Source organism: Chiloscyllium plagiosum, unplaced genomic scaffold, assembly GCF_037043375.1.
Source record: "Chiloscyllium plagiosum isolate Xiang-an unplaced genomic scaffold, Cpla_swu_hap1 HiC_scaffold_17, whole genome shotgun sequence".
Lineage (NCBI taxonomy): Eukaryota > Metazoa > Chordata > Chondrichthyes > Orectolobiformes > Hemiscylliidae > Chiloscyllium > Chiloscyllium plagiosum.
In genome coordinates this window covers 56,924,740-56,949,498 of record NW_028270155.1, presented here as the reverse complement: position 1 = coordinate 56,949,498, position 24,759 = coordinate 56,924,740, and the positions used below count along the sequence as shown (strand labels likewise).

Genomic DNA, 24,759 nt, shown 5'->3' with positions numbered 1-24,759 from the left:
ACTTTAGCTAGATGGAGTAAGATGTAGTGACATAGATAGCTTTATGTCTCAAACCGATCCTCTCTCTGTTAATCTGCAATAAGGAACTACTCGTAAACATCAGACATCCTCCACTTGTAAATGATTGATTTGAAAACCTAAATGTGGTTCCTTTTTGCACCACTGCAATTCCAGACAAAGCATTTGTTATGTAATCCCCTTCAAGCTTATATCTTAATAAATGCCATCAGGTTTTGACATGAATTTCTAAAGGTTGTCTTAAACTTAATTGAAAGCAATGTCTTGATTCTGCACCACGAACATTCATTATGTTTTTATTCAGCGAGAATGTAGCAGTGAGGTCACAGTTTCCCAGATGTACGAAAAGCTCATTTTCAACGGCAGTCTTTTTATCTGCATTAAAGTGCATACAGTGGACTATGCAGTCAGTGGGGCTTCTCCTGGAACTGGAACAGATGGGGAGGCAAGCAGCTTGAGAAGGTATCCCAGCAGTTGAGATGTCTGGGGTGCCATTTCCTAGGGTTGCTGTGTTTTTGTGCCAGCTGCATTTGTGCACAGCAGGTTCAAGCATGGTGTGTAAGGCTTATTGTGTGCCTCAGAGAGGCGAAGGGGTCAGCTTCAGAAGACTATCTTGAGTATTGGCAACATCAACATCATCCCTTCCCATGGCAGCACTTTCACATTCTGCCTGCTCAAGTGCACATCCCTGGCAGGTGAGAACACCCGCTTGAAGAATCCACCCATCCATATGCCAGCACTACAACAAACAAGATTCTGATCTATAATCTGTGCATCCCCTTGGCGAACTGCCATTAGAGTGATCGCTCTTAAAATCTGGAGCTTATTCATGAGTGTGTCTGGCACATTGTAATGCTCATACCACGGATGGACCCCTCTGATTTTTGCACAGGGGATGTCACTGTCTCTGATAGAAATCAGTTGCTGCTGCACAAGCCTCCACAATGCAGAGGGTCCCTGAGGTTCTGTCTCTCCAGCTAAATCACTACAGCTGGAGCTGCGTTAAAACCTCCTATGGAGGTGCCACATAGCATTACTCCATTACCTGTTCCTTCATGTGTGCCATGCTCTTCACCTTGTGTCACCTGTACAAACATTACCTGAAGCCCCATGGGTTTTTGTGCTGTTGGAATGGGCAGATGAATCCCGTCACCATGATTTCTCTGTGAGGTAGCCAGAGCCTCTACACTCAGCTGATGCTAATCCTCTAGCCTCAGCCCTGGGTAAGAGAGAAAACATTAGGTGCTCCCTTCATCAGATGTTTGTCAGCATACCAAGTGGCATCTACTGAAAACAATGTTAAAAGGTTGGAACTGCTTCAAGGAATATTCATGAAGCATTCAATAACCTGGCACTCACCATCTCCAACAGCCTGTGCAGTGGTCTCCCTGCCAAAGTAAAGGACTTCCTCCTCCTCCATAACTGCTAGTATTGTCAGGATGGCCAGTCCTGCTCGCAATGTGATAACTAGCCTGGGAAAATCCAGCCCAAAATGTCTATGGCTCAAAAATGGTTGAGGATCAGAAATTGAAAAAAGGGCAGAGAGACAGAGTGCAAATGCCCAATATTTATAAGTCACTCATAGCGTCATAGAGTCATACAGCATGGAAACAGACCCTTCGGTCTAAACACTGAGGAAGCAAATGTGGCTGTAGTAGCGGGTTTGTTTCAGGACATGGTTGAAGAGCTTCAGGGCAGAGGAAATGACCTGGGAGTTGCAGTGGGAGAGAGACTCCCTGAGATTCTTGTAGAGAGAGGAGGAAAACTTCTTCAAGGCAGGCATCCTTGCAAGAGGATTCGCAGTAGGGTTAAAATCAACAAGGTAAAAACAATGACTGCAGATGCTGGAAACCAGATTCTGGATCAGTGGTGCTGGAAGAGCACAGCAATTCAGGCAGCATCCGAGGACAGGCAAAATCGACGTTTCGGGCAAAAGCCCTTCATCAGGAATCATTGTTACCTTGTTTTTACCTTTTTACCTTAGGTCTAAACAGTCCAATGCCACCATAATCTCAAACTAAACTAGTCCTACTTGCCTGCTCCTGGCCCATATCCCTCCAGATAATTTCTTATTCATGTACTTCCCAAAACGTTTTTTAAATGTTGTAACTGTACCCACATTGACCAATTCCTTTGGAAGTTCATTCCACATACAAACCACTCTCTGTGTAAATATGTTACCCCTCACGTATTTTTTCAATCTTTCCCTCTCAGCTTAAAAATATATTCTTTCATCTTGAAATCCACAAACCTGGGGAAAAGACACATGCCAATCACCTTATATTAGATTCCCTAAAGTATGGAAACAGGCCCTTCGGCCCAACCAGTCCACACCGACCCTCCAAAGAGCAACCCACCCAGACCCATTTCCCTTTGACTAATACACCTAACACTATGGGCAATTTAGCATGGCCAATTCACCTGACCTGCACATCTTTGGACTGTGGGAGGAAACTGGAGCACCCAGAGGAAGCCCAGGAAGAATGTGCAAACTCCACACAGACAGTCACCTGAGGCTGGAATCAAAGCTGGGACCCTGGTCTTGTGAGGCAGCAGTGCTAACCACTGAGCCACCGTGACGTGCCACCTTATCCATACCTCTAATCATTTTATAAACCGCTATAAGGTTGCTCCTCAACCTCTTATGCTCCAATGAAATAAGTCCCAGCCTATCAAGTCTCTGCTTATAACTCAAACCATCCATTCCTGGAAACATGCTGGTAAATCTTTTCAGAGCCTTCTTCAGCTTAATAATATCCTTTCTATAACTGGGCAACCAGAACTGGAGACAATACTGCAGGAGAGGCCTCACCAATGTCCTGTACAACCTCAACATGATGTCCCAATTCCTATCCTTCTTCATTGTCCACTATACCACCAATTTTGGTGTCATACTTAAACTTACTAACCATGCCTTCTATATTCATATATAAATGACAAACAAAAGTGGACTGTACTGATCCCTGTGGAACACTGCTGGTAACAGGCCACCAATCCAAAAAATAAGCTTCCATCACCACTCTCTGTCTCCTGCCATTAAGCCAATATTGTATCCAATTGGCAAGCTCACCCAGAATCCAATCTGATCAAACTTTACTAATTAGACTAACATGCAGAACCTTGTCAAAGGCTTTACTAAAGTCCAAGTAAAAAAATGTCCATTGCTCTGCCCTCATTAATCTTCTTGGTTACTTCCTCAAAAAACTCAATCAAGTTTGTGTGACATGAGTTCCCTCACACACAGCCGTGCTGACTATATCTAATCAATCCTTGCCTCTTCAAATGTACGTAAATTCTATCTTTCAGAATCACTTCTAACAACTTACTCACAGATCTACAGTTCCCAGGCTTCTCCTTACATCCTTTCTTGAATAAAGGCACAACAGCAGCCACTCTACAGTCATCCAGCACCTCACCTGTAGTTATATATGACACAAATATTTCTGCAAGGGGCCTCACAATTTCCTCGGTAGCATCTCACAACGTCCTAGGGCTGAAGCACAAGTCTTCAGCAGTACCATCAAGACCTTGTCAGTGTTCCTAATATTTCCTGCATTTAGTGCCTTCAGCCATTTTTTGATGTCACATGGAGCGGACTGGAATCTCTGATTCAAAATTCCAGGCTCATGTTCTGATGGACTACTGCATTTTAACAGATGCCGTCTTTTGCTAATCTGCGATTCAGTCCACAGTGGATATAAATGATCTCCTGATCAGAATTCATCTCTCAAGCACACCACAAAAACAGATCATTAGATCATGATCACACTGCTGTCTTCAGGAGCTTCTGTGCACAGCTGGCTGCTGTGTTTCCTATGTTTCTAGTTTGATGATGTAGTTTATTAATTATAATATGCCTCATCAGGCAGTAAAAGATACAATATGAGTTTATTTTACTATGAATTTGTGCAAGTTGCCCAAATACATGGTATTTAACCACAGCTGCCACCAGATGGCGCCTTAAAACAATTTAACATAAGTTGTTCAGGTCATCCTTGAGGAGAAAGCAAGGACTGCGTCTGTTGCTCCTGATGGTCACCTCTTCATTGGGGAGACAGGGCACACACTTGCAGAATGTTTTGGAGAACATCTCTGGGACACACGCATTAAACAACCCCACCACCTTGTGACCAAACACTTCAACTCCCCCTCCCACTCCGCCAAGGACAAGCAAATCCTGGGCCTCCACATCGTCAAATCCTAGCCATCCGACGACTGGAGGAAGAATACCTCACCTTCCACCTTGGCAGTCTCCAACCACACAGCATCAATGTTGATTTCACTAGTTTTCCACATCTCCCCTCCCTCCATCTTATCCCAGATCCAACCCTTCAACTCAGCACTGCCTTCTTGAACTGTCCATAAGACCATAAGACAATAAGACATAGGAGTGGAAGTAAGGCCATTCGGCCATCGAGTCCGCTCTGCCATTTAATCATGGCTGATGGGCATTTCAATTTCACTTAACTGCACTCTCTCCATAGCCCTTAATTCCTTGCGAGATGAAGAATTTATCAATCTCTGCCTTGAAGATATTTAACGTCCCAGCCTCCACTGTGCTCTGTGGCAATGAATTCCACCGGCCCACCACTCTCTGGCTGAAGAAATGTCTCCTCATTTCCATTCTAAATTGACCCCCTCTAATTCTAAGGTTGTGCCCACAGGTCCTAGTATCCCTGGCTAATGGAAACAACTTCCCAGCGTCCACCCTTTCTAAGCCATACATTATCTTGTAAACTTCAATTAGATCGCCCCTCACCCTTCTAAACTCTAATGAATACAATCTCAGGATCCTCAGCCGTTCATCATATGTTAGGCCTACTATTCCAGGGATCATCTGTGTGAATCTCCACTGGACACGCTCCAGTGCCAGTATGTCCTTCCTGAAGTGTGAAGCCCAAAACTGGACACAGTATTCTAAATGGGGCCTAATTAGAGCTTTCTAAAGTCTCACAAGCACATCACTGCGGGCGGCACGGTGGCACAGTGGTTAGCACTGCTGCCTCACAGCGCCAGAGACCCGGGTTCAATTCCCGCCTCAGGCGACTGACTGTGTGGAGTTTGCACGTTCTCCCCGTGTCTGCGTGGGTTTCCTCCGGGTGCTCCGGTTTCCTCCCACCATCCAAAGATGTGCAGGGTCAGGTGAATTGGCCATACTAAATTGCCCGTAGTGTTAGGTAAGGGGTAAATGTAGGGGTATGGGTGGGTTTCGCTTCGGCGGGTCGGTGTGGACTTGTTGGGCCGAAGGGCCTGTTTCCACACTGTAATCTAATCTAAATCTAAATCACTGCTTTTATATTCTAACCATCTTGAGATAAATGACAACATTCTTAATCATAAACTCAATCTGCAAGTTAACCTTTAGAGAATCTTGGAGTAGCCCTTCCAGATTCCTTTGTACTTTGGCTTTATGAATTTTCTCAACATTTAGAAAAGAGTCCATGCCTGTATTCTTTTTTCCAAAGTTCATTACAAAAGAGAAAGTGCTAGAAAGCTAGAAGGTCTAAAAATTGATAAATCTCCTGGCCCCAATGGGCTGCATCCTAGAGTTCTGAGGGAGATCACTGATGAAATAGCGGAGGAGTTAGTTGTGATCTTTCAAAAATCACTGGAGTCAGGGAAAGTCCCAGATGATTGGAAAGTCACAAAGGATCAAGACAAAAGATATAAAATTATAGATCGATTAGCCTAACCTCGGTTGTTGGTAAAATTCTAGAATCCTTCGTTAAAGATGAGATTTCTAAATTCTTGGAAGTGCAGAGTCAGATTAGAACAAGTCAGCTTGGATTTAATAAGGGAAGGTCATGCCTGACAAACTTTTTAGAATTCTTTGAAGAGGTAACATGTAAGTTAGACCAGGGAAACCCAGTGGATGTTGTCTATCTAGACTTCAAAAAGGCTTTTGATAAGATGCCTCATAGGAGGCTGCTGAGTAAGGTGAGGGCCCATGATGTTAAAGTTGAGCTACTGGCATGGATTGAGGATTGGCTGTCTGACAGCAGGCAGAGAGTTGGGATAAAAGGTTCTTTTTCAGAATGGCAGCCGGTCACAAGTGGTGTCCCGCAGGGTTCAGTGTTAGGGCCGCAGCTATTCACTCTCTACATTAATGATCTGGATGAAGGGACTGAGGGCATTCAAGTAAAGTTTGCCAATGATACAAAGTTAGGTGGACAGGCAGGTAGTACTGTGGAGATGGGGGGTGCTGCAGAAAGATTCAGACAGTTTAGGAGAGTGGTCCAGGAAATGGCTGATGAAATTCAATGTAACCAAATGTGAGTTCTTCAGCTATTTCCTTATCTCCCAGCACTAGTCTTTCTGCATCAATTTGGAGTGGCCTAATATCTACTTTGCCTCTCGTTTGTTTCTTATGTATTGAAAGAAACTTTTACTATCTGTTCAAAATTACTGGCCAGCCTACCTTCATATTTGATCCTCTCCTTCCTTATTTCTCTCTTTGGTATCCTCTATTTGTTTTTGTAGTCTTCCCAATCTTCTGATTTCCCTGTGCTCTCGGCCACTTTATAGGCTCTCTCTTTTTCTATGATACATTTCCTGACTTCCGTTGTCAGCCATGGCTGTCTAATCCCCCCCGCCCCCCACCCTCGGATATTCTTTCTTTTCTTTGGGATGAACCTCTGTACTGTGTCCTCAATTACAGCCAAAAACTCCTGCCATTTTTGCTCTACTGTCTTCCCCGCAGGCTCTGCTTCAAGCCGATTTTCGTCAGTTCCTCTGTTATGTCCCTGTAATTACCTTTATTGAACAATAACAACATTGCATCTGATTTTGCCTTCTCTCTTTCAAACTGCAGACTGAACTCTACCACATTATGATCGCTGCCTCTGAAGTGTTCCCTTACTTTAAGATCTTTTATAAAGTCTGGATCATCACATAGAACTAAGTTCAGAATAGCCTGCTCCCTTGTGGGCTCCATAAGACCATAAGACATAAGAGTGGAAGTAAGGACATTTGGCCCATCAAGTCCACTTCACTATTCAATTATGGCTGATGGGCATTTCAGTACCACTTACCTGTACTCTCCCCGTAGTCCTTAATTCCTTGTGAGATCAAGAATTTATCAATCTTTGCCTTGAAGACATTTAATGTGCTGGCCTCCACTGCACTCCATGGCAATGAATTCCACAGGTCCACTATTCTCTGGCTGAAGAAATGTCTCCTCATTTCCATTCTAAATTGATCCCCACGGGTCCTAGTATCCCTGCCTAATGGAAACAAATTCCCAGTGTCCACCATTTCTAAGCCATGCATTATCTTGTAAGTTTCTAGATCTCCCCTCAACCTTCTAAACTCTAATGAATACAATCCCAGGATCCTCAGCCATTCATTGTATGCTAGGCCTACCATTCCAGGGATCATCCGCGTGAATCTCCACTGGACACGCTCCAGTGCCAGTATGTCCTTCCTGAGGTGTGAGGCCCAGAATTGGACACAATATTCTAAATGAGGCCTAACTAGAGCTTTATAAAGTCTCAGTAGCACATCGCTGCTTTTTCATTCCAACCTTCTTGAGATAAATGACAACATTACATTTGCTTTCTTAACCACAGGTTCAACCTGCAAGTCATCCTTTACAGAATCCTGAACTAGCTAGAATCTAGAATCCCAGATTTCTTTGTACTTTGGCTTTATGAAGTTTCTCACCGTTTAGAAAATAGTCCATGCCTGTATTCTTTTTTTCCCCAAAGTGCAAGACCTCGCACTTGCTCACGTTGATTTTCTTCAGCTATTTCTTGGACCACTCTCCTAAACCGTCTAAATCTTTCTGCAGCCTCCCCACTTCCTCAGTACTACCTGCCTGTTCACTTAACTTCGTATCATCGGCGAACTTCGCCAGAATGCCCCCGGTCTCCTCATCCAGATCACTACTATATAAAGTGAACAGCAGCGGCCCCAATACTGAACCCTGCAGGACACCACTTGTCACTAACTGCCATTCTGAAAAAGGCTCCCTCACAAACTGTTCCAAAAAGCCATCCTGTAAGCATTCCATGAATTCTCTTTCTTTGGATGCATCCACAACATTATTCATCCAGTCCACCTGCATATTGAAGTCCCCCATGATCACTGTGACCCTACCTTTCTGACATGCCCTATCAATTTCCCAGTACATATTGCATCCCGGTCCTGACCAGTGTTAGGAGGTCTGTACCTAACTTCCATTATGGTTGTTTTTGCCTTTGTGGTTCCTTAACTCCACCCATTCTGTCCTACCTGTCCACCTTCCTTCCCACCTATCTGCTCCACCCTCCACTCTGACTTATCACCATCACCCCCCACCTTCATCTACCTATTGCATTCCTAGCTACCTTGCCCCCAGACCTACCCCTCCATTTATCTCTCAGCCTTCTTGGGCATCGCCTCATCCACATTCCTATTGAAGAGCTTATGCTTGAAATGTTGACTCTCCTGCTCCTCGGATGCTGCCTGATCAGTTGCGCTTTTCCAGCACCACACTTTTGACCTCTGATCTCCAGCATCTGCAGTCCTCACTCTCTCGTGGAGCTTTGTGGACAGGTTTTGAGGAGCTGGGAAGTGAATTACTCACTCCAGAATTCTAGCCTCTGATCTGCTATTGTAGCCATTGTATTTATATGGCTGGTCCAGTTCAGCTTCTGGTCAATGGTAAACCCCAGGATGTTGAAAGTGGGGGATTTAACAATGAAAGTAAGCCCTCCCAAACTAAGCTAATCCAAAGTGTGTAAGAAAGAACATATGGTACCCAGTTCTACTTAATTAAAATGTGCAAGAGAAATGCTTTATCATTTACGAGAGACAAGGTCACACTTATCAATGTGTCTACAAAGTTGTAGATAAACAATTTCTTTCTGCAGCTCTTTGGGAACCAGCCAGATGTGCAGAATATCTACTACATTAATGAATCAATGATTAATTTATTTCTCTTCCTTCTGAAAAAGAGCAAGATTCTATCCACTTTATACCTTATCTAACTGATTTCTTAATTTGTTTCATTTTTCAAAACATAATGAAGCTTTATTCTGACATTTCCATTATATAAAAGCTGGCACTCTCTACTAGATATAGAAAATTGGAAGTTTAGAGTTCTCCAGGATGTTTACTGTGATTTCTGGGTAAGGCTGGATATGGTAATAACAGTCACTTCCTTGCTGGCTCCAGCAGTCTCTAACTGAAGAAATGGCAGGAAAGAAGTTCTTCAATGGCTATTGAATTTTAGGACCACAACCAAATTACTGTCAGATCAAAATGATGTGCTGTATCAGTGGATGTCAGTCAGAGAAATTGTAAAACCCTGAGGAGGGGTTTTTAAAAGTCAACTGTTGTTTCTATCCAGTGACTCTCTTTCTGGAAAGGATGCAGGTGACGATGTTAGATTCAAACATGATATGAGCCAGCTGTAAAATATAGTTTATCGTGAGCAAAGTTGGGAGAGATTGTGCCCCTCCTGAAAAAATCTGCCATCAACTGCATTGCATTTTGTATTTTAACCAATTTCCTCCAAGCTCACATTTCTGTTGTAAATACTAGTTAACAAAATTGAGATGCAACATCATAGGAATTTTAAATGCCATTCAACTTTCTCAATAAACATCAAGAGTCATACTTACGAGAGATATGTCATTCAGCTATGTCTTCAGAAGAACATCTGACATACTACATAAGTTTAAAAGGAAGTTTCAAAGAATGCTTTTATTCCTTATGCTTTTTAGGTTTTTTGCTCAACTTGTTCTATTCCTAAAGAACACCTATCAAAAAAGATAAAGACAGTGTGGTGGAGTTTATATTTAAGTGTAATTTGGAAATTCTGTTGTTTGACGTTATGAAGATTAGGTCAGCTCAACTGTCTGCAAAAAATCATTTACATAATCATACATAAAAAACCTTCCATGAGGTGCCAGTGCAATCAAGCAGGATGATAAATTTAGTAGTTTCAACTATTTTATTGGATCTGTTTTGTGTTCATTGATGCAAGAACAGATGTTTTGAATTATTACTCCAGAAAAGCTAATTTTGCAGCAAAAAGTACAGCAAAGATCAAAACAAGTCAAATGAAACATTATAGATAGTAATAACATTTCAGTTCATTGAAGTATTTACTTAAAGTGGTTCTAATTTAATTTACTGGCTCTTGAAAGAAATTGGATTACCAACACTTGCCATCACTCCTCATAACTTCAATCAATTGTCTTTTTTTATTGCCTGATTGGATAACTCTTGAACATAAAACTTGGCTTAAAGATATACTTGTAATCATTTATTATAATAAGAATTTAGTTCATTCCTGTAAATCATACACTTTGTATCCAACACCTTAACTTACATTCTTATTGTGCCAAACACTCTAATTTACACTGTTTCTATTTAACTCTTTAATAGCAATTCTATAAGTTTATAAACTGTCTCCTGTTTAGATAAGATACCATAAGGAGAATAAAATCTGTCTGCATGTTTCCACAACAATCAATTTAATATTTACAAACTGATTGGTAATAGTTCCCCTTTCCAATCTGAGGAATTTTATTGCTGCACAATATCTTTCTCTTTAATCTTTGACACAATTCTTCAATTAAGGTCGAACTGCCTGTGAGCTGAGGGGAGAGGGGAGTATTCTATTACTCTCCTGATTTGTGCTTTGCACTTGGTGGACAGGCTTTTAGAAGTCAGGAGGTGGGTTAGTCACCACAGAATTTTAGTCTCTGATTGGCTCTTGTAGACATGTATTTATGTATCACATTATGGTGTGATATGAATATTATTGCATTACCAAACCATCTGACTGTGGTATCATTCACAGCAATGTACAGTTCCTCTTACATAAGCCATTACACATTTGATTTTGTTGAAGAAAGACCAAACATCTCATGGTCTTTAATATGCATGACAGAAATACAGATGAAGTTATTCAGATTAAGGCAATTTTGAGGTAATATACATACTTTACTGTTTTATTTTCATAGAGGTCTCCAACTGGGATTTTGTTCAGATTCTAAACTCTGGACCAAGTGAGATTGAACCACAAGATGGACTCTCTTAAATTGTGATGTGGGTTGCAATCAAATATGAATGATTTGTTGGCACATACAAAGATAGTTTCTTGCTGTACATCCTGTGACAGTTGGAGCATTTCTTGTTCTGTAGAATAATATTACCAATATGATGATTAATTAATGAAAGATGATTGAAACTGCAGACTCTGTTAATAATAAGTAACTAAAGTTAGAATGGAAAGAGGTGACATCAGATACAAAAAAGGGGGTACAAGAATGTGTGAGAGAGCTGCTTTTGTCAATATACTCTGCAAAAAGAAAGTCTATATTTCTTGGTTTCTGTTTAAAAATTCTGGCTAGAATCCAATAACTACTCAGGAGAGAATGTCAAATATACAAAGTGTATGGTATTTCTATTCTCTATATTGTCAACCCTTGGTATCTTCTTCTTGCCTGAGGTCCTCACTCATCCTGGCGAGAACTGGAATCAATGAAAATTAACTTAAATTGACTGGAACTCTTATTCCGAGCTGTCTCCTCCAAAGCCATGTGTTGTCCATTGGCCTACTTGACACAACCAATTATTTCCTAGAGTACACAGAGTGTGGTACATTAGGATGCGACAGGACCTGCTACAATAATTAAAACTTATAAAGAGAATGACTTGTGCAGTACCTTTCACAACTTAAGGATGCCCCAAAGCACTTTACAACCAATGGAGTACTTCCGAAATGTTGCACTGTTATAATGTAGGAAATGTGGCAGTTATTTGTACACAACTAAATCCTGCAATCAACAATGAAATAAATGACTCTATCACTTTTTTAGTTTTAGTTGAAGATGCACATGGTACTGGACAAATACCGCTCCTCTTCAATTAATAGTATTGTGGGAACTTAAGCTACACGTGAGAGAACAGGTGGATCATCAGTTTGGCATCTCACCCAGAAGATGTCACATTAGATAGTTCAGCACTGACTTGGTATGCATTGAATTTGGGAAAGAGTTCCAGAAACACACAATCCTCTGAGAGAAATAAAATTCCTCATCTTCATCTCACATGGAAGACCGCTTATTTTTAAGCTGTATTAAACTCCTTAGTTCTAGTCTCTCCCATAAGGGTAACATCCCTTCGTGCCCACTCTGTCAGGTCCCCTAGGATCTTGTAGGTCTCAGCAAGGTCACCTTTTCCTTCAAAGCTCCAGTGGAAACAAGCTCTGTCTGTCCAATCATTATGTTCTCATCCAGCGCTTTCCTCCCACAATCCAAAGATATGCAGGTTAGGTGAATTGGCCGTGCTAAACTGCCCATCAGGGATGTTAGGTGCATTAGTCATGGTAAATGTAGAGTAATAGGGTACGTGAATAGGTCTAGGTGAGTTACTCTTTGGAGTGTCGGTGTGAAACAGGCTGAAGGGCCTGTTTCTACACTGTCGTGATTCTATAATTCTATGATTCTGTATCAGTTGAGAGAAATTTCTTCTAATATATTTATATAGTTTCTTAAAAAAAGACAAAACCTGTTTACAGAAATGCAGATATCTCACCAATGCCCTGCATAACTGTAGCAAAACATCCCTACTTTAATATTCAACCTCCCTTTTAATAAATGACAAGATTCCACTTGCCCTTCTAATCACTTGTTGCACTTTCATATGAACATTTTGTGATTCATTCAATAGGATGCCTAGTCCCTCTGGACCACAATGCTCTGCAATCTCACTGTTTAAGAAATATGCCCCCCTTCCTATTCTTCTTTGCCAAAGTGGACAGTTACATTTTCTTACATTACATTCCAACAACCAAATTTTTGCTCACTTATTTAACCTAACTGTAGCCCTTTGCAGACACTTTATGACCTCTTCATAATTCATGTTCCTATCTATCTTTGTGCCATCAGAAAATTTAGTAACCATATCCTTTGTCCCTTCATTTGAGTTATTTATATAAATTGTAAATAATTGTAGCTTGTGAAACTTGTACATTGATCCCTGTGGCACTTATGCAAAACTGAAAATGACTTATTTATGACTACTCTCTACTTCCTGTTGTTTAACTATTGTCCCAGGAATAGCCATTGACCTGTATCATGCTTTGCGGATGTCCACAGACTAGCAATGCATTGTTAGAAATGGATTTTACCAGCACGTTGGGGCTGAGCTAATAGCAGAGGGTGGTTATAAATGGCAAGATAAGGATTGCCTAACACCTTCCCATTGCTGCGGCAATCAAGACAGAGGTGGGCCTTCTTGATGAGAAGCTAATTGCGCTACTTACATAGCCAGAGTAAGGCTGGTTCCTGTTGCTGCTGATATTTTACCAGCAGTGGGTGGGTCCTGTTCCTGTTGGGAGACTGCCTGGTGAATCCTGGTCTTCTCCATGTGGACTAGGAAGAGAGAAATCCTCTCATTATCGGTCTCTATAGCCTAACTCTGTTTGACTGGCCCAATGACACTAGCTCCAGTTCACCTTGTTCTGAGGGTGACACGAGCACTGTGCTCATCCGGGAGGTGTCGTCCTATCAGTCACTACTGAACCCATTGGAAGTACAGTGACAAAACTGCTGCTGTCCCTCTGAGGTGGAGATGGGGGGATCCTGTCTTTTAAAGGAATGGAAACACTGATAACTGCTAACTGACAACCAAATGGGCATAAACACGCAGGAGTGGGTGCTCCAAACCGACCAACAGTCCAACTCTCCAGTCCATTGACTAGGCTCCCACAGCCTTGGCAAAACCCACCCCAATCAGTGATAACTCACCTCTTCCAATAAATACTTGACAATTTTATACAGGAGCTCAGAGAGCTGCATGTACAAAATCAATGGTAGTCTTTATCTGGGAAAATACAAATATTCTAGATGCTTGGCAACATATCTTTTCAAATGTTCACTCACCTTGTAATCTTCCTAATGCATTTGTTTACCTGGAAAGAAATCAGAAGCATGTGCACTCATTAATGAATTTAATGGTGCTTTTTAATCTTTTTAGATACTATTTGTTATTCATTTTGACATTCCTACTGTATGCTACCTAAGGTTCATTGGGATATAAAAGTCATATTGTTTTCTTGAATCTCCCAGTAAGACACACAATGGCGTTCTTCTGGTTTCTCTCCTGCTTTGCTTTCATAGGAGCCAGTTATGGTAATCCTGTTTTAAACCAATTTCTCGAAATGGTCATTGGCATTAAAGATATTGGTTTGGATACAGTCGATAATGCAAAATTGTAATAACTGCTTGTTTCTACCTGGATTTTAGGCTGTGGTACTCCTGCTATCTCCCCTGTTGTCACAGGCTATGCTCGAATTGTCAATGGTGAAGAAGCTGTTCCAGGATCCTGGCCTTGGCAGGTGTCCTTACAGGTGAGTTAAAGCTGTTAAAAGATACATAACAGAAATGATTTATTATTGTTCTATTGAAATTGAAGCAATTATCACCATTTTAACTTGCATGTGTCCAACATGTCCTCTATACTTTGAGTGAAGTTTGTCAAAGAATAAAAAAAGTAGACTAGGAATGGTAAGGAGAAATATTAAAGGACCACTCACCTTTTTTTTCACACGAGAGAGATATAGATGAAGGGCCGCATGACATTCTGGTTCATCCAGATAAAAGGGGCTGCTGCACATTCAATTATTCAATTGATTTTATAAAATAATTACAGGATTTTCATTTCCATTGTTCGAGTAAAAGACCATTCCTCTGTATAGAATATAGAACAGTAAAGCACAGTGCAGGCCTTCGGCCCTCGATGTTGCACTGACCTGTGGAACCAATCTGAAGCCCATCTAACCTACACTATTGTATTTTCGTCCATATATCTATCCAATGACCATTAAATGTCCTTAAAGTTGGTGAATATACTACTCTGTAGTCACATTTCTGCCATCATATAAATAGATAATCAAGTATTTAATTAATTTCCTGCCACACCTTTATCCTCACAGTTTATCTCTGTCCTTCATTCATGAGGGGTCCTAGCCTACTTTTAAATACAAATAGAAGTTCATATGTCTCTAAAAGCCATTATCATTTCTTTTTATATTATTTCATACTGTTTTTCACATTTCCTGTTAGTTTTTTTGGATTAACTCCCCATCACCTTTTCTGTATTCCTCTTAATTTTCTTTAGTCCATCCTAATGTTAAATGATTTCCTTGTAAAGTTTTAAAGATGCTTTTTCTTTCTCTGTATATCCTTGGAGCTCTCCCCTGCAATATATTCCTTTTTTGTCAGATATGTTCAAATTTCCCATCGCTGAGCTGTTGACATACTTGCTAGCATCCTTGTTTAGTTAATGAGAACCAAGTCCCTTCTTACAGAGAAATAGTTTGCAATACAGACCTTCATCATACACATTCTAGTAAAATTGGGCCCAGTCCCTATTGTTAAGTAAATTAACAGTCTTCTATACACCCTTGAGAAGCTGAAATGCCATTTTATCTCACCTGATGATGTTATTACTATTCATCCATCCTGTATTGGAATATGGAACAGATATGTAGTCAAGTGGAATCATAAACAGAGCAATGAAAAGCTATTGAGAGTGTCCAGAAAAGGATTTGCAAAGTCATTCTTTGCCCTAATTAATGTAGTTCCCCAAATGCCTTACTCCACTGAGGTTTGAAGACATTTAAAAGGCAATCAACTCTGCTTTACTTTCATGAGATTGCTGCTGATCTCCAAATTTGGTTACTTGTTACTTACAAACAAATCTCACAGTAGCTACAGAACCCAAACAATTAACTGAATTAAAACATAAAAAGACGAGATTTAAGGATTCTCATGTGCCACATCTCATCGACACGATGAGCTAACTCCGAAGATTGTTAGACTTTGAATCTTGATCATGTACTGTAATCTGATGATCAACACATTACTCTGTTCTCTATACCAAAACAGAAATTGCTGGAAAAGCTCAGCAGGTCTGGCAGTATCTGTGGAGAGAAATCGGAGTTAATGTTTCGGGTCCAGTGACCCTTCCTTTATTTCGTATGTTGGTTGGAATGATTGATTATAAAGCTTGCCTCAATTTGGCCTTCTGGATGAGACAATTTTGATTTTTAAATAAACCTTTGAATTGAAATTTAGAATGAGAAGGTAGATGATAGCATGGTGTTACTACATATCTTATTTCTTCACATTACAGTCTGACTCTGGCTGGCATTTCTGTGGTGGCTCTTTGATCAATGAAAACTGGGTTGTCACTGCTGCACATTGTGGTGTAAGGTAAGTCATACTGAGAGCTGTCAAAAAAAAGAGATGGAATTGTTAATATTTTTGATCAAAAAAGCCGATTGCAAATCGTAAACTGTGGATCAGGGGAAACCTTGATCTGAACAATATCAAGATCCTTTCCAGAAGAGAGTTAGGGAAGTCAGAGGGTTACTGGCAAGTGACTATGACAAGAAAGTAGTTTTCAATTTGAAATACTGATGCTATGAAGCCGAGAATTGCTGACATTTTGCAGTGAATGTACTCACTGTAACCTTCTCTTTTGTCTGGAACAGTACTGCAGATTTTGTCATTGTTGGTGCCTTTGACAAAAGTTTAACAACAGAAATGAGCCAAAAATCCATGTCCATTGCCAAGGTACGTATGAGTCCTTCTGTAAGCCAAGGATTTTATTTAAATCAGCTCACATTTGACTGAAATCACTGTTAAAATCCAAAACAATTTTGGGGGTTGGGTATTGCTGCCTCAGAGGATAACCACACTTGGAGGCGTCTCCAAAGTACAAGTTTTCCATTCCAGTGTTGATGTTCCTCACATATTTGGTCATTAAATGTCATAATTCTGACAATTGCATCATTATCCACATTGAAACTCATTGGAAGCAAAAGTTACTCTTTACTGCTCACTGATGTAAGAAAGAAACAATAGCAGACACTTAATTGTTATATTTATTGTTATAATTATTGTAATAATTCCACATGCCCCTAAACTTTGGACCCTTGTTTCAATCCACCTTTCCAATATTCCAGGACTCTAAGTCTGTGACCAGCAGTATTGATGATCTGATGAACTGTTAACAAAATTATTGACATTATTGTGATTGAGAAGACAAACTCTAGCATACATACATACATGCCTGAAAGAGAATTGACAGGTCAAAGAAGTTGAAACTCTAAGTAGTTAAAATTGGTTTCAATAGGTATAATTTACCAAGAATATAATGAATTCTATTAATGACCTGAATATTCTATTAAGAAATAAAATTATTTTAACGTAATATGAAATTTAAGATATATTTCAGATAATAGTGAGACATCAGGAGGATCAGTCTATTACTTTTAATTTTGCACATCTATTTAGAGTCATATAGTCATAGAGAGGGAAATCAGGAGGGCAAAAATGGGACATGAGATAGCTACGACAAATAGGGTTAAGGCGAATCCAAAGGGCTTTTACAAATATATTAAGGATAAAAGGGTAACTAGGGAGAGAATAGGGCACCTCAAAGATCAGCAAGGTGGCCGTTGTGTGGAGCTGCAGGAGATGGGGGAGATATTAAACGAGTATTTTGCATCAGTGTTTACTGTGGAAGAGGACATGGAAGATATAGAATGTAGGGAAATAGATGGTGACATCTTGAAAAATGTCCATATTACAGGGGAGAAATAACTGGATGTCTTGAAATGCATAAAAGTGGATAAATCCCCAGGACCTGATTAGCTGTATCCTAGAACTCTGTGAGAAGTTAGGGAAGTGATTGCTGGGCTCCTTGCTGAGATATTTGTATCATCGATAGTAACAGGTGAGGTGCCGGAAGACTGGAGGTTGGCTAACGTGGTACCACTATTTAAGAAAGATGGTAAGAACAAGTCAGGGAACTACAGACCAGTGAGTCTGATGTCAGTTCTTGCCTAATACCATCAAAATTGGCCTTTCTCCAAGTTAGAACTTCAACTTTTCATCCAGTCTATCCTTTTCCATCACTACTTTAAAACTAAGAGAATTATGGTGGCTGGCCCAAAGTGCTCTCCCACTGACACTTCAGTCACCTACACTGCCTTATTTCCCAAGAGTAGGTCAAGTTTTGCACTTTCTCTAGTCGGAACATCTACATCTGAACCAGAAAATGTTCTTGTACACACTTAACAAATTCCTCTCCATCTAAACCCTTAATGCAATGACAGTCCCACTCTATGTTTGGAAAGTTAAAAGCCCCCTACCATAACCACCCTATTATTCTTATAAATAATTGAAATATTCTTACAAATTTGTTTCTCAATTTCCTGCTGACTATTAGGGGGTCTATAATACAATCCCAATAAGGTGATCATCCCTTTCTTATTTCTCAGTTCCACCTAAATAATTTTATCAAAAACACCACTCCCCCTCCTCATTTGCCTCCCTTTCTTTCCTTCCTGTAGCATTTGTATCCTGGAACATTAAGCTGCCAGTCCTGTCCATTCCTGAGCCACGTTTCTGTAATTGCTATGATATCCCAGTCCCATGTTCCTAACCATCCCTGAGTTCATCTACCATCCCTATTAGGCCTCTGGCATTGAAATAAATGCAGTTTAATTTATCAGTCCTACCTTGTTCTCTGCTTTGTCCCTGCCTGCCCTGACTGTTTGATTCACTTCTTTTCTCAACTGTACCAGTCTCAGATAGATTTCTTTCCTCACTATCTCCCTGGGTCTCACCCCCCCCCCCCCCGCCACCTTATTGTTTAATTCCTCCCAAGAAGCTCTAGCAAATCTTCCTGCCACTGTATTAGTCCCCTTCCAATTCAGGTGCAATCCATCCTACGTGTTCAGGTCACTTCTACCCCTGAAGAGATTGCAATGATCCAAAAATGTGAATCCTTCTCCCATACACCAGCTCCTCAGCCTCACATTCATCTGCTCTATCCTCCTATTCCTACTCTCACTAGCTCATAGCAGTGGGAGTAATCCAGATATTACTAATCTTGAGGACCTACTTTTTAAATTTCTGCCTAACTTTCTATATTCTCCCTTCAGAATCTCATTCTGTTCCCTTCCTGTGTCGTTGGTTCCAATGTACAATGGCTTCCTGCTGGTCTCTCTCCCTTTTAAGAACATTCTGCACCCTCTCTGAGACATCCTTGATCCTGACACCAGGAAGGCAACACACCATTCTGAGTTTTCGCTGCTGGTTGCAGAAATGTCTGTCTGTGCCCCTGACTAGAGAGTCCCCGAACACAATCGATTGCTTGGAACCCGAAATACATCTCATTACATTAGAGCCAGTCTCAGTACCAGAAACTTGGCTGTCTGTGCTATATTTCCCTGAGAATCCATCACCCCCTACATTTTCCAAAACAGCATACTTGTTTGAAATGTGGATAGTTACAGAAAACTCATGCACTACCTGCCTACCTCTCTTACATTTCCTGAAGGTAATCCATCTACGTAACTGTATCTGTGGCTTTTCTCCCTTCCTATAACTGCCATCCACCACACCCTCTAGCTCTTGTAAATTCCTCATTGGCTCTAACTGTTGCTCCAACCAATCCATTCCATCTGATAGGATTCGGACCCAAAGGTTGCTTTCTGTTAACTTGCTGCCCACTCGCTTTTGTCCAGTGTTTGTATTTTAACTAGCATTATCAATGAACATTGCACCTTCCATAGGAATGTGCACATGAGCTTTTGTTCGGGAAACAACTTCTCCTCTGAAATCTGCAGCTGAATTAATTGCATACCTGTACAGTCATACAAGAGTAATGAGGCCAGCAACTAATCCTGCTCCTTCCCTCGCAGGTCGTTACTCATCCCAAGTGGAATTCCTTTAACATTAACTATGACGTTGCTGTGGTGAAGCTTGCATCCCCTGCTCAGTTCAATCGACAGGTATCCCCAGTCTGTCTCGCCGCTGCAGCAGATAACTTCCCAGCTGGCATGAAGTGTGTCACAACCGGATGGGGAAGGACCCAGGCATACCGTACGTCACATCCAAACTTTAGCAAGTGCTCTCACACAATACAGTTGAGTCTTCCTCTGTTATCGTTATCGGTTTTGTACCTTCACTCTGATTCCTTTCAAATGGCTTAAATAAGACAGTGATTGATAGGCTGTCTGACAGTCTGACAGATCTGTCTGGAATCATTGCTGGAGCAGCTGATAGGATGGTCATTCCTAAACAATGGAAAGATTCATGGGCTCTCACAATTCAGACTCATGTGAATGGACAGCCCACACTCACCAGACACAAGTGGCCTCCACTTGCTGGAGTAGGATTTGAACCTTGGATCTTCTAACTCATTAGTGTGATTTATTAACCAGAAAGCCAATGATTACAATAACTAAATGTCTCTTTTAATTTGCTCATATTGAATTTTCCAAACAGAATTTGCAGAAATAAACAAGGTATTGACAGGTGAGGGCTTAGTTCCTACTGGTTGTTGGAGAGGTTGTTCCTCCAACCCTGTAGAGGAGACCGCATCGGGAGCAACGGATACCCCTAAAGCGCTCTGCTCATCAAAGTTTTACCTGCAGCCTTCCACATCCATCAAAGTTTTACCTGCAGCCTTCCGCATCCATCAAAGTTTTACCTGCACATCCACTAATATCATTTATTGTATCCATTGCTCCCGATGCGGTCTCCTCTACATTGGGGAGACTGGGCGCCTCCTAGCAGAGTGCTTTAGGGAACATCTCCGAGACACGCGCACCAATCAACGACACCGCCCCGTGGCCCAACATTTCAACTCCCCCTCCCACTCTGCCGAGGACATGGAGGTCCTGGGCCTCCTTCACCGCCGCTCCCTCACCACCAGACACCTGGAGGAAGAATGCCTCATCTTCTGCCTCGGAACACTTCAACCCCAGGGCATCAATGTGAACTTCAACAGCTTCCTCATTTCCCCTTCCCCCACATCATCCTAGTTTCAAACTTCCAGCTCCACACTGTCCCCTTGACCTGTCCGGACTTGTCCGACCTGCCTAGCTCCTTTTCCACCTATCCACTCCACCCTCTCCTCCCTGACCTATCACCTTCATCTCCTCCCCCACTCACCTATTGTACTCTATGCTACTTTCTCCCCACCCCCACCCTCCTCTAGCTTATCTCTCCACGCTTCAGGCTCTCTGCCTTTATTCCTGATGAAGTGCTTTTGCCCGAAACGTCGATTTTGCTGCTCGTCGGATGCTGCCTGAATTGCTGTGCTCTTCCAGCACCACTGATCCAGAATAGTGTAGGTTAGATGGGCTTCAGATTGGTTTCACAGGTTGGCCCAACATTAAGGGGCCAAAGAGCCTGTACTGTACTGTAATGTAAAACAAAAGAGTTCCCAGAAGAAGGTTAATTAACTAAATAGATTTTTATAACAATCAATGGTAGCTTCATAGTCAAAATTAGTGAAATTTAATTCCACTAGCTACTGCGGTGGGAATTAAACTCATATGCCAAGTAGCAGGAAGATCGACATTTCAGGCAAAAGTCCTTCTTCAGGAATTCCTGATGAAGGGCTTTTGCCCGAAACATCGATTTTCCTGCTCCTCGGATGCTGCCTGACCTGCTGTGCTTTTCCAGCACCACTCTAATCTTGACTTTGATCTCCAGCATCTGCAGTCCTCATTTTCGCCTCATATTCTCAGTGTACTAGTCTGGGCCAATATATTATTAGTTCGGGGTCACTACTACCATATCATTATCTCCCTCTAGTATTACAATAATATTGTGGTATCACAGGAAATTGTTATTCAAATTGGTCTAATAGAGTCATAGAGATGTACAGCATGGAAACAGACCCTTCAGTCCAACTCATCCATGCCAACCAGATATCCCAATCTAATCTAGTCCCAATTGCCAGTACCTGGCCCATATCCCTCCAAACCCTTCCTATTCATATACCCATCCAGATGCATTTTAAATGTTGCAATTGTACTAACTTCCATCACTTCCTTTGTCAACTCATTCCGTACATATACCACTCCCTACCCCTTAGGTCTTTTTTATATAATTAGATTAGATTAGATTACTTACAGTGTGGAAACAGGCCCTTCGGCCCAACAAGTCCACACCGACCCGCCAAAGCGTAACCCACCCATACCGCTACATTTACCCCTTTACCTAACACTACGGGCAATTTAGCATGGCCAATTCACCTGACTTGCACATCTTTGGACTGTGGGAGGAAACCGGTGCCCCCGGAGGAAACCCACGCAGACACGGGGAGAACGTGCAAACTCCACACAGTCAGTCGCCTGAGTCGGGAATTGAACCCAGGTCTCTGGCGCTGCGAGGCAGCAGTGCTAACCACTGTGCCACCGTGCCGCCCATCTTTCCCTTCTCACCCTAAACCAATGCCCTCTAGTTCTGGACTTCCCCACCCCAGGGAAAAGACTTTGTCCATTTATCCTATCCATGCCCCTCATAATTTTATAAACCCCTCAGCCTCCAACGCTCCAGGGAAAACAGCCCTAGCCTATTCAACCTCTCCCTATAGCTCAAATCCTCCAACCCTGGCAACACTGTTATAAATCTTTTCTGAACCTTTTCAAGTTTCACAACATCTTTCCGTTAGGAAAGAGACCAGAATTGCCTGCAATATTCCAAAAGTGGCCTAACCAATGTCCTGTACAGCTGCAACGTGATTTGTTATAATGAGTAAGTTATGCTCAGGAAGCCAAATATGGAGATAAGCAAACCCTGTTGCTAGGAGAACCCAGGAACAAATTGCAAATCATTCTATTCAGCCTCAATCGTCTGAAAACAAATATGCTTTACACCCCAACTTTTATCAGTTCTGAAGAAGCCATGCTAACTCGAAATGTTGACGCTCCTCCTCCCTCCACAGATTTCTCCACCATTCTCCGTGCTTTGTACTTCTTACAACCATTGTAACCATTAAAGGATTAAAGCATAGACAAATTATAACAAACGATTGAATCATATATCACCTTATTTACTTGCAGCTCCTGAGCGCCCAGATACACTACAGCAAGCAATGCTCCCTCTCCTTACCAATGCTCAGTGTAAACAGTACTGGGGTAACAAGATCACAGACATCATGATTTGTGCTGGTGCCTCAGGTGCATCGTCTTGCATGGTATGTACCTCCTGCAAGGTATTTTAAGCTTGCTTCAATTATAAAATAAAACTAAAACTAAAAGCGCTAACTTCATCTCATTTACAGGGTGACTCTGGTGGGCCTCTTGTCTGTCAGAAGGATAATGCCTGGAATCTGGTTGGTATTGTTTCTTGGGGCAGTGGCTCCTGCTCCACCTCCATACCTGGGGTCTACGCCCGTGTAACTGAACTCAGAGGATGGATTGATGAGACCATTGCCACTAACTGATTGTGTAACAGAAACATATGGTGAAAGATAAAATAAATGGATTCATTCAAAATGCAAACTGACCTTGTCTATTTCTTAAATGATTCTGAAGTGTGTGGGGAATGTCTAAATTATTAAGTTTTGGCTATTGGTGCTGCTGATAAGGAGGCCTTTAACCTATTGCAGTTGTCCTTGTAGTGATGAAGCATTGCAGTTTGTGTGTGAAGGTGCTTTCACAATTTGTTAGGGTGGGAGTGCTAGGATTTTACTTTAGCAATGATACTGCAATGCAGTTCCAAGTCAGAATTGTGTGTAACTTGGAGAGGAACTTGTAGCTGCTGGTGCACCCATGCTGTATAGTATTTCTCGGTGATAGCGATCATGAGTTTGTGAGGTGCTAAGCCAATGAAGTTTGTTGTCTAATGCAGAACTGTGGAAAAGATGCAGTACAGGAAGAGTCCATTCAGCCTATCCTTTCTGTGCTGATTGAATAAACTAGCCGCTCATTCTAATCCTACTCTCCAGCACTTCGACTGTAACCTTGCAGGTTCCAGCACTTCAGGTATGGATTCAGGCTCTTTTTAAATGAGTTGAGAGTTTCTGAGGCAAATACCAGACTCACACCCTCTGGGTGGAAAAGATTTTCTTCATGTCACCTCTAATCTTTCCAGAAATCTCTTTTAAATCTATGACTTTTCCACTAGGAGAAACAAGTCATCCCTGTCCACTGTGTCTCATCATTTTGTACACCTCAATTAAGTCACTCCTTACACCCTCTGTTTGAAGGAAAAATAACCCTAGTGTATCCAATCTTTCGTCACTGCTGCAGTTTTCAAGACCTGATAACATTCTTGCAAATCTCTTCTGCACTCTCTCAAGAGCAATTCTGTCATAGAACATAGAAACGTACAGCACAGAACAGGCCTTTAGGCCCACGATGTTGTGCCGAGGTTTAATCCTAATGTAAAATATAATAACTTAATCTACGCACCCCTCAACTCACTGCTATCCATGTGCATGCCTAGCAGTTGCATAAATGTCCCTAATGACTCTGCTTCCACCACTACCGCATTCATTCCATGCATTCACAACTCTCTGCGTAAAGAACATACCTCTGATGTCTCCTCTATACCTTTCTCCCAATATCTTAAAACCACGACCCCTTGTACCAGTCAATCCTGTCCTGGGGAAAAGTCGCTGGCTATTGACTCTATCTATTCCTCTCATTACCTTGTATAATTCGATCAGGTCTCCTCTCTTCCTCCTTCTTTCCAGAGAGAAAAGTCCAAGCTTATTCAGCCTTTCTGCATTAGGCAAGCCCCCCAGTCCAGGCAGCATCCTGGTAAACCTTCTTTGCACCCTTCCAAAGCCTCGGTATCTTTCCTATAGTATGCCCTTCCTGTAACGCCACCAAAACTGTACACAGTTCTGTGGCCTAGCCAGTGTTTTACATTGTTCCAGCATTACATTTTTACTGTTGTAGTCAAACACTCCAAGGTCTCCCAC

The 24,759-nt window shown here is 41.6% G+C and overlaps 1 protein-coding gene across 1 annotated transcript; it reads left to right on the top strand.

Moving 5' to 3' along the window:
* The first annotated feature begins 13,998 nt into the window (after nt 1-13,998).
* LOC122558473 (chymotrypsinogen 2-like) lies at nt 13,999-23,332 on the top strand. The gene is made up of 7 exons (XM_043707101.2): nt 13,999-14,147; nt 14,262-14,365; nt 16,153-16,232; nt 16,514-16,595; nt 19,736-19,916; nt 22,892-23,025; nt 23,113-23,332. The coding sequence occupies exons 1-7, from the start codon at nt 14,096-14,098 to the stop codon at nt 23,272-23,274; spliced, it is 795 nt and encodes a 264-aa protein (XP_043563036.2). The 5' UTR covers nt 13,999-14,095; the 3' UTR covers nt 23,275-23,332.
* Nucleotides 23,333-24,759: the final 1,427 nt, after the last annotated feature.